Source organism: Lipotes vexillifer, unplaced genomic scaffold, assembly GCF_000442215.2.
Source record: "Lipotes vexillifer unplaced genomic scaffold, Lipotes_vexillifer_v1.1 scaffold395, whole genome shotgun sequence".
NCBI classification, from domain to species: domain Eukaryota; kingdom Metazoa; phylum Chordata; class Mammalia; order Artiodactyla; family Lipotidae; genus Lipotes; species Lipotes vexillifer.
In genome coordinates, this window is record NW_006797390.1 from 6,284,975 (window position 1) to 6,295,276 (window position 10,302).

General features: G+C 61.5%; 1 protein-coding gene across 1 annotated transcript in view; it reads left to right on the plus strand.

The window, feature by feature from the left end:
* TSPAN11 (tetraspanin 11) overlaps positions 1–9,977 on the plus strand; it is a 65,041-nt gene extending 55,064 nt beyond the window's left edge. Inside the window, 4 exon segments of the mRNA XM_007469515.1 lie at positions 604–708; positions 3,318–3,476; positions 3,815–3,901; positions 9,918–9,977. Coding sequence (XP_007469577.1) covers positions 604–708; positions 3,318–3,476; positions 3,815–3,901; positions 9,918–9,977 — 411 coding nt within the window.
* The last annotated feature ends 325 nt before the right edge of the window (positions 9,978–10,302 follow it).

Here is a 10,302-nt window from a genome sequence, read left to right on the forward strand (position 1 = left end):
CGGGGGTGGTGGGAGGGGGGCTGTCCTGCGTGGCTTGCGGGATCTTAGTTCCCTGACCAGGCATTGAACCCCGGCCCACAGCGGCAGTGAAAGCACTGTGCACAACTATTTACGTAGCATTTACATTGTATTTACAACTATTTACGCAGCGTTTACATTGCATTAGGTATTATCAGTAATCTAGAGGTGACTCAAAGTATACAGAAGGATGCGCATAGATTATATGCAAACACTGCGCCATCTTATTATATACAGGGGACTTGAGCATCCGCAGAAGATCCATGCTAGTCCTGGAACCACCCCCCAGGTACCGAGGGACGACTGTATTTAAAGGCACCCGGTGCCTAGCCTCACCCGTGCCCCCACCAGCCTTGAGCTCTGGGGCCCCACCTGTCTCCCAGCTCTGCCCATCACACTCCACCTAACGCAGGTCCCCAGCCTTCGCAACACCATCTCTAGGGACGCCGCCTCCCGCCCGGGGTCCCAGTTCACTGTGTGGGAGGCCTCGGCCATAGCAACATTCAAGTTCAAGGAGCTCTAGAGTAGTGGGGGCGGGTCCGTGGGTGGTTCTGCTGACGTACCTTCCCTCTCCACCGTCCTTAGCTGAGCGAGGAGCTGAGGCAGCACTTGACCCGGACCCTGGCCCAGAACTACAGGCAGCCCGGCGCTGCGGAGATCACGGCCTCCGTAGACCGTCTACAGCAGGACGTAAGCACCTGCCCTGCGGGCCTGAAGGCCACGCAGACATGGGTTCCCAACCTGACTCTGTCCCCTCCCGTCTGTGTGACCCTGGGCCAGTCACTCAGCTTCTCTGAGCCTCATAGGGCGTGGGAGCATTAACTGCGCCCAGAGGTAGAAGTCCCTCCCACCGCGAAAGTACTTCCGGAATCCTGGTTCTTTCTTTCCTCCTCTTCTGCCCTCCCCTCTGGGTGCCTGGTGGGCAGGAAGCTGGCGGTACCAGGATTCGGCTGAGGCCCCAGAAGAGTGAACTGTGACAGGCAGCGGTATCTCAGCAAAGCCGCTGTAAGAATTTCCCAGTTGCAAGCCATCGGGCAGAACTAGGGGCACAGAAAAGTGGTCTCTCCTTTCCAAGAAGGGGCTCAGCAGATCCCCGCAGTGAGGCCCACAGTCCTGCCAGAGGTGGGGGGGGGGCAAGTGGACCTCAGACCGATACGGCAGCCACTGGCCACACGTGGCTCCTTACACCTAAACGTAAACCTCAGCCCCTCGGTCACACTCACCACATCTCACTGCCCAGTGGCCACACGCGTCTAGTGACCACCAAGGTGGACAGCACAGGTACAGGGCATTTCCACGTTCCAGAAAACTCTGTTGGATGGTGCAGCTTGGAATCTTGGGGGTTCCGTGTTGGAGAATTTGAGACAATGCTCCCCACCTGCCCTGGTGCCCCTGCTCCCTGCCACCCATGCCACCCTCACCCTGTGGGCTCTGTGCCATCCTGCGTCTGCAGTCCCACCCTGGACCTGGGGCCGTGGCCTTTTTGCCGGGACCCCAGGCAAGTAGAGGGGGAAGAAGCTGGGGGACCCTGAGCTCTGGCTGTGTCTTAGTTTAGCAGGGGGAGGCACCTGCCCCGTTTCCCCAAGACTGGCCCAGCTCCCGGGGGCTCTCTTGTCCTCCAACGTAGTGGCGAAGGGCAGCCCTGTCCCCAAGGTGCACACACACCCGGCTGGGCAGCCCCGTCCAGCTCCGTCTGCACTTGGCAGGCCTCCCACATAGGAAGTGTGCCGGTCGCTGCCCTGGGGCCTCTCTCAGGAAGCCCGACACCCCACAGGCCACTGCGGTCCAGGTGAGGCTGGGGGACCCTGACACGGAGAGCAGGGCCGGGGAGGCCAGCTGGGCTTGCCTCGGGGAGAGGACAGGAGGGCACAGTCTAAGCAGAGGGAGCCAGCTCTGCAGTGCTGCCCCGCGGGCACCAGAGCACGTGGACTTGGGTTCCCACACATGCCAGGAACACCTAAAGCACCCTCACAGGGACCTGAGGGACACTGGGCCCGGCCTGCATCTTGGGCCTAAGGACACTGAGGCCTGAGAGGCAGCGTCTGGGCTCCGGGCCGCACCACGGGCCTGTGTTCACGCACGTACGGTGACCACAGGGGGCCCCTCGCTAACTGCCTCCTCTGTACTGGGCTCGTGGCCAAGTGCTTTACGTGACCCGCCGCTTTCAGGCCTCACAGCAGCCCTCTTGGAGGTACCTGGCCATCCCCATGTTACAGGGGGCAAAACTGAAGCCAGGGGGGCTACGCGACCTGTGCAGGTGGCACACGAGGACAGTCCCGCGGGATTCCCAGCACACGCCATGCTGTTCCCTGCTGTCCATGCTGTTCCCTTCGGCCTGGTCCTCGGGCTCCTCTGCTGCCCCGCGGGGCCTCCTTGGCCCTTTGCCCACGTGAGCACCTCTGTCCCTCCTACTAAGCGATAGTCAGTGACAAGCTTGGGAAAGCCACGAGCTTCTTACTCAAGTTCAGGCCCAGGGCCTAGCTTCACTCCTGGCACAGAGCAGGTGCCTAATAAATGCTTGTTAACTGGACTAAGTGTCCCTCCACCCCGCACACCAGAGAGCCTCACAACAGCCGTGTTCTGTGTCCCCTACAGGGACTTGAGTCTCAGTCCCCAACTCGGGGTGCAGGAAATAAACCGTGTCCAGCTGTCCGGCTCCCCTGAGGCCCGGGCTGGCGCTCCCCACGCCCCGGAGCCGTGTGGAAGACCCTGGTCTTGTTCAGCACTCACGCCAGCCCCTCTGCTCGGCACTGAGCTGGCTGTGTGTGGCCTCTGGGACACCTCTGTGTCCTGCAGGTCTAGGGGATCTGAGGCTTCGAGGCCTGGATGGGGGGGCATCTGAGCCTCTGGGAAGGCTGCGACCCTGTGCCAGTGGTGGGGTGTCCTACCTCCCTGGATGATCAGGAAAGCACCCCCTGGTGGTTTGGTGCTGCCCTGGGCCTGCACTCAGTGGTACACAGCCCCACTCCCTGGGGGACCCGCTGGCATCCATCTCCCCACATCTTCTCCCAGACCCTCCCTGCCCCAGGGACACCCAGCGCAATCTCCTTAAAGGACGTGGGTGAATAAAAAAGGTGGTGATCCGTGTTCCTGCCACCGGCTCTCCACCCACCCGATGAGAAGGGCCCCGCAGAGCCAGCCTCCCGCTCAAAAGAGGGGAAGGGAAGAAATCTCGGCAGCAAAGAGGGATTGGATTAAGGTCTGAAGACTGTCCTGCGGCCCCGTAAGCGAGGGGCTGGAGGACCCCCACCCCCCCACCCCGGGCGGGTTCTCACCTCCAGCCCCGTCTCTTGCTCCAGTTCAGGTGCTGCGGAAGCAACAGCTCAGCCGACTGGCAGCACAGCACGTACATCCTGTCTCCAGAGGCCGAGGGCCGCCGGGTGCCCGACAGCTGCTGTAAGACCGTGGTGGCACGCTGCGGCCAGCGGGCACACCCCTCCAACATCTACAAGGTGGAGGTAAGTCCCCGTCCTGCAGGGGCAGGGGGGCGGGGCCCGGAAAGGCTCGAGATGGGCCGGGTGGAGATCATACTCACTCACCAGCCACGAGACGGCGGTGGGCCTTCCAAGGTCCCCACGAAGCCTGGGGGCGGCAGCCGCTCCTGGGAGATTCCGGGACATCGTGGCACGCCCCTGGGCCACGTGAGAAGCCCACGGGCACTTGAAAGGCTGAACCCGGCCCTTTAAGTGTCTGGCCTCCCTGAGCTGGGTGGGCGTAGCCCCCCAGCCAGCCCTCCCTCCCCAACCTTACCCACTTCTGGGCCAAGGGGTGTGTGACCTGCCTTACTACGTTCCAGGGAGGCTGCATCACCAAGCTGGAGCAGTTCCTGGCCGACCACCTGCTTCTCATGGGGGCGGTGGGCATCGGGGTGGCCTGCCTGCAGGTGAGCTGGAGCAGGGATTCGGGGGCGGGGGGCGGTGTCTGGAACTCTGAAGCCCTCTCTCGCTAGCTGAGGTCGCAGATCCTGGCCCTCTGCCCACCCTTGCCCTGCCTGCCCCCTCCTCCCGCACCCCCTCCTCTTGCCTCTGCAGCCAAGTTCACTCTCTTCCCCAGAAAACATGAAGGAAAATACCTGGGCCTTGGGGCCACCTTGAACTTGTCAGGCACAGAGACCTGGGAGGAGTGGGAGTGTGGGCTCAGGTATGTGCATGCACTCTGTGTGTGCACGCAGGGGTGTGTGTGCACAGCCTGCTGTGGTCCGAGTGGGTCCATGGGTGTGTCTGCATGCACCTGGGTGTACGCGGTCGGGGCCGGATGCACATATGTGTTTAGGCGTGCTGTGCATGTGTGTATATTCTCATGCATGGACACGCGCTCATTCCTCTGTGTGTGCGTGTGTGTGATGCACGTGTGCGTGCCCCTGGAGGTATGTACACCCAGCTCTGTGCTCTGAGGATGAGCGATGCCTTTTGCTCCGTTTCACCACTCCACACCCCTCCCCTGGCCACCACCCAGGAGTCTAGTTGCGGGTGCAGCCTCAGTTCCTCATTTGTAAAAAGGAGCTGATGGGTGACTAGAGGGGATGGGCATCGTGCACATACGTCACTCGGCCCATCGCTGAGCAGACAGCAGACACTCAGAAAATGGTACCCACCACCATTTCATCGTTTCTACGTGGGCACAGCGTCTCTCAAAAGAGCCGAGTTGTCTCCTGGCCAGACCAGCCTGCCCCCCTCACCCACACTCAGGTGCAGGCGCAGCGAGCCGGGGGCGGCACGTGGGGGGCACTCACACGGCCCTTTCGCACCCGCCCAGGCAGGCCTTCCGCCCGGTGCGCTGACCCCCGGGGAGCCGCAAGCCGGAGCCGGGGGACGGATGCTCTGCACTGCGGCTCCTACTCTCCCCAGCCTCCCGGACACCTGTTGCCGACTTCAGGTGTTGGGGGCCTGCTCTGCGGACGCTGACCGGACCTGGGCCGCACTCTCCGTCCGTTTCCTCCTGACCTCTGTTCTCAAAAGCCTGAAGCTGAAGATGAAGCATTGAGGCCAAGGGCAGGGAGCGGGCTGACCGCTGAGCCTGAGGTCAGGGTGGGACACGTCCAGCTGTAGGAGTAACGCTGAGGAGGCCGGGTCACCAGGTCGAGGGCAGGTGCCCGCAGCCCCCCGTTGACCCCCACCAAGGGCGGCTCATCCTCCACAGCGCCCTGCGGGACTGTGCTCATGCCCCGGAGAGAGTGCCACCGGGCCACCGCTGGGTCCCCATCCCCGGCCCATTTTCTCCGTCCGTTCCGCTGCGGCGGCCGAGCCTCGGGCTCCAGCGCCCCCTGCCGGCTGGCTCTGGAGCTACCACCCAGCCTCGAGGAGGGGCTCAAACCAGGCCAGCCCCCGGGGCTGCCATCCTCCACCAGGCACCTAGCACCTTCCCCACACCCGCCCAGCCTGGCGCTTCGGAGACCCCCAGGCCCTGGTGATACAAGGCCAAGATGTCATGCCCCCCTGTCCTCAGGAACAGGGGGAAGTCTTGCCTGGAGTCAGAGGGCCCCCGTGGTAGACGGAGCCCCCTCTTCTGTGTGATCTGGGGGAGCCACCCTCCCTCCCGAGCCTCAGTTTCTTTACCTGAAAAATGGAGGAGTCTGATGCTTGCAAGCCTTCTTTAAGCAGCAGCGATCTCTCATCCTGGAAATCTTGCACAGGAGCCCAGTTATTCAGCATGAAGCCAGAGCTGATCCGATGGAAGGAAGCAGGAGTCGGGAGACGAGCCTGGCGTGAGAGCCCTCAGGAAGCATTTGGCCTCCCGCGATTTTCCGACTTTCTGGGAAGGCTCCCGCCTCAGTGAGACGGAGGTGCTGCCGCTTCTTGGGACGTTAGGTAGATGTCTCCTGAATACTCTAAAGACCAAGCAGGAAACAACGACAAACGACGAACGTAGCAAACCTGATTCCAGCCAGACATCGCATGTGCTTCCAGGGCGTGTGGACCAGGCACTGGTCTGCCTGCAGAGATGCTGGCAGGCTGGATGGCCAGGATGCAAGAGGGGGACGAGCCTCCTGGAGCCTCTGAGGGCTGCACGTGGAGGTCACCTGGCAAGCTATAAAACGCCCCAGGCCTGGGCTGCACCCCAGAACAATTAAATAACGCCATCTGGGGCTGGCAGCCGGGCAGCAGTGTGCTTGTAAAGCTCCCTGGTGGGTCCAGCCTGCAGCCAGGAGGAGAAACGTGAGAAGGAGTCCCGGGGGCCTGGAAGTCAGCAGTGGGAGAGATCAGGAGCTGGGGGACAGGACCGCACCCTCACGGTCCTTAACCCCCAAGACAGTCCTGCAGGGGAGGCAGGGGCCAGAGGACAGACAGAAACAGGAAGGGGAATTTACAGGGAGCCCGACTGGAGAACTTTTAAAGAACTGGAGCCCACCAGCAGCGTCCCTGAAGATTGCAGAGCGCTCCTGGCTGTAGGTTGGGACAGCGGTTGGGGGCTGGTGGGGACACTGAAGGACAGAGGTCCCGCACCTGCCAGGCTGTGCATTCTGGGGGTGCACCTGTCGCTTTCAGCAAGAGCTGGCAGGACCCCTCCACCCTCCCATCTTGTGTGGCTCCATACACTGGATTTCCAGACCCGCAAGGTGCCCCAAATCGTAGGCTTGTAGTCCCGGAAAAACTCGAAGATTCTCTAGGCAGGTGTGTCAACCCTGGACACACAGTAGAATCAGGTTTAAAAACTACCACTGCTCAGGCCCCATCCCCACACATCCTGGCTGTTGGTCTGGGGTGAGACCTGTGCACGGGTGTTTTTTAAATCCCTCCAGGTGATTCACGTGTGTGCTCGGGGCTGAGAACATGGCCCCACCTATTCACATACATCTGGGGCACCAGGCCAGGACCCAGCTCCACCCTCGCGTCCCCTTCTGTGGGTGCACTTTGGAGGCTGTCCACGCTGAGGTTACTTTGGAAGCTAATTGCCAGCATATTCTGGCCAGGAAGCTTCTATCTAAAAAGGACATAGTGGCTCAGCCCCTTTTCCGACCGTCCTCGTCACACACAGAATCCGGGAGCCTCCCTCTCAGGGGCAGGGTGGGCAGAGGAGGGGGAGGGCGAGAGGTCTTTGTCAACTTTGTAGCGGGAGCTGCTGTGTACCAGGCGCCCTGCCCAGTGCCAGGCCACACCAGCCAGCAGCATGTGGTCCCCTCTCCTAGGGGCTCTCACTCAAGGGGAGGAGACACACAGAATACAGGAGCCACACACAGTCACAGTGTGAGCCCTGGGGTTTGGGGAGCACATAGGAGGCCTGAACCATCATGGGCAGTCAGGGAAGGCTTCCTGGAGGAAGTGATATATAATTAAGCCTTGAAGGAGTTTGACAGAAGCAGAAGGGGGAAGCATGCCAGGGTGAGGGGACTACACGTGCAAAGCCCTGGCTGGCTGGGGGGTGCGGGAGGTTTATCCTGAGGGCCCTGGGGAGCCTCTCACAGGCTCAGGGTGCAGAAGGGGCTGGGTGCCGTGGTGTTGGTCTTGTCATACTGAGTTTCAAAGAATCTCACTGGGAAGCCTCTGGACCTGTGAACGGTATGGAGGTTTTCCTATTGATAGAGGGGAACTTGGGGCTCAGAGGTTATGACTGAACCCAAGGTCACAGACCCCCAGACAGAAGCTAACCCACTCCCACCCTGACATTCCCACAACATAGGATGGAAACCTGAGCCCAGAAACCTACAGGACAGCGAGATTGTGGTCTGCAGGTCATTTAAAGGGGAACTGAAAGATCTTATGGGAACGGCTTCTTGGACCTCCCTGGCCCATCCTTGATGCTTGTAATGACAGCCGGCTGCCATCCCAAAAACCTCACAAGAGGCTAAAAGCATGCCGGCCTCCCTGTTAAAAAGCCCGCACGCAGCAAACACCGCCTCCAGGCAGGCTGCCAGGAGAGGGCACCTCTCACCCGTGCCCCACACAGGCTGAGCCCAGCAGCCTGTCCAGCCCACCCTCTGCCATCTCCTGCTCCTGCAGCCCCCTCGGCCTGTGTGTTCTCTGCTCACAGCCATCTGTGCTGAGTCCCCCATGTCCTCTGTCAGGAACGGGACACTGGGGGTCCCTCAGGGACTGGATAGTTTGAGCCCATTCCCCATCTGCATGCATCAGGGTGGTGTGTGTGCGCGTCCGTGCGTGCATGCATGTGTGAATGTGTGTGCACATGCGCACACATTGGTGTGCACATCCTTGGTCCCTCTGCATGCATCAAAGTGGTGTGTGTGTAGGTGTGCATGTGCACGTGTGTGTTTGTATACATGTGTGTGTACATGAGCCCACGTGTTGATGAGCACATCATCTGCCCCTCTGCATGCATCAGGGTGGGGTGTGTGTGTGTGTGTGTGTGTGTGTGTGTGTGTGTGTGTGTTTGGACACACGCTGACGTCCACCTCGCCATGCCTTCCCCGGGGGCACCCTGGGGACACATGTCATGTACAGAGTGCACCTGCTGGACGCTCAGCCCTCCGGGCCCTCCCCGGCGTGAGAGGTGTGCCGTAGGGGACGCAGCCATGAGTCTGTGCTGGTCCAGCTGCCCCCATCTGGCCTCCCCCTGACAAGATGATCCCCCAGGACAAGTCATCAAACCATGAGGTGGGACAGGGCAGAGGGCCTGCACGCCACCTGGCTGGAATGACTGTGACAGCCACCCGCTTAAAGCCAGCGGGAGATGAGAAAACCTCTTAAGCCACCTTTGAGCCCATGGCTCTGAATCCCAGAGGTGGATTAGTGCTGCTCTTAGCACCAAGCCTGAAAGCTGAAAGCTGTGTTCCCAGGGGGTGAAACTCCCGCGTGGGGAGAGAGGGGAGGGAGGAAGGGGGCACAGAAGGGCTCGACCTCTGCTCCCTCCTGAGTCTCTCAAAGAGAAACTAGGGTCTGCCAGCCCCACGCCGTCCTCATCAGCCTGTCCTCCTCCATGTGCATCCGGAGGTACCCTGGAAAGACCAGGTCAGCGGCAGCCGCTGGGAAAGGTGGGGTACTGTTCCCTGTGTTTGGGGAACCCACCTGGACCCCTGTCCACGGCACAGCCATGGGCTGCCCTCCCAGTGTCCCCGCCTGCGGGCCGGGAGCCGGAAGCCAGCGGCGCCACCTTCATCAGGGCCACCGTCCCAGCCCTGGGCCTCCTTGGCCTGGCACGGCCTCACCTCCACGTTCTCAGTGCGTCCTCGCGCGCGAGGGAGGAGAGAGGAAGAGGAAGAAGCAAACAAAGGACAGGGTGCGGGACAAAGGTCCTCATCCTCTGCGTTTAGAGATGGGCAAGTGAGACGTGGGAGGCGACTGCCCAGCCCTGCCCGGCTCCGGGCAGCTCGGAGGTGGGACAGAGGCGCTGGCAGGCAGGCTCCCCGGGCCTGGGGTTGGTGCCGCGTCCTCAGCTGATTTACAAGATGAGCTGCTGACGGTCCTGGGTCCTCCACTCAGGGCTTCAGTTTCCCCTCCTGCACATCAGCCAGAGAATCGACTCCGGGGCCTTGTTTTTCTCTGGTATCTGAGAGCAGCAAGATGTAGACAGACTTTCCTCAGGAAAGACGGCTTCAGGCAGCAACAAGGGAGTGGCGGTCACTGTCCGTAATCTAATAAAACCAGGCCATCTCCAGAGAAGATCTGGGACCACAGAGCCGCCGTGTGGACGGGAAGGTGGTTCGACGTGCAGGCCCTCACCCAGGCCACAGAATTGCAATCTGCAGCTAACAAGGACCGTTCAAGTGCGAGAAATACCGCTCTTGGGTGTGGTTCTCAAAGTGGTCCCCACCTCCACCCCCAGCATCATGTGGGAGCTTGTTAGAAATGCAGAGTCCCAGGCCCCGGACCCCCCCCTGAGTCAGAATCTGCCCCTGATCAGGTCCCCAGGGGGCGCTTGGGGTGGAAGCCCAGCTCCAGGGCACCCTTGGCCGGCACGCTCGCGGGCTCTGACTGCTCTGTCTCTCTGCTCTTTCCACCCGGCAGATCTGCGGTATGATTCTCACCTGCTGTTTGCACCGGAGGGTCCAGCTGCATTTATACTAACGGCCAACCTTGTCCCCGTCCCACTGCCCCTCACAAGTTCAGGGGCCCAAATCCCATCGGCCAGGCCTGCGACGTCAGCATCAGCTGGCCTAGAAGCTCCCGGAAACAACCCCCACCCTGTGCCCAGCCCCTTGGGACTCACAAGTGCCTGAGACCATGGCTCCTGCAGCCCCCGACCCGGGCCGGGGACCCTCAGCCCCCTCCCTGCACGTCTGTGGGCTCACCGCCGGAACCCCCAGGCCGGGGACGGAGCCTGCTGGGAGACCACAGCCAGAGCCTCGCCAGGCATGGGCTCCCGAGGGCCGCAGGGGGCTGGGCTCAGGCT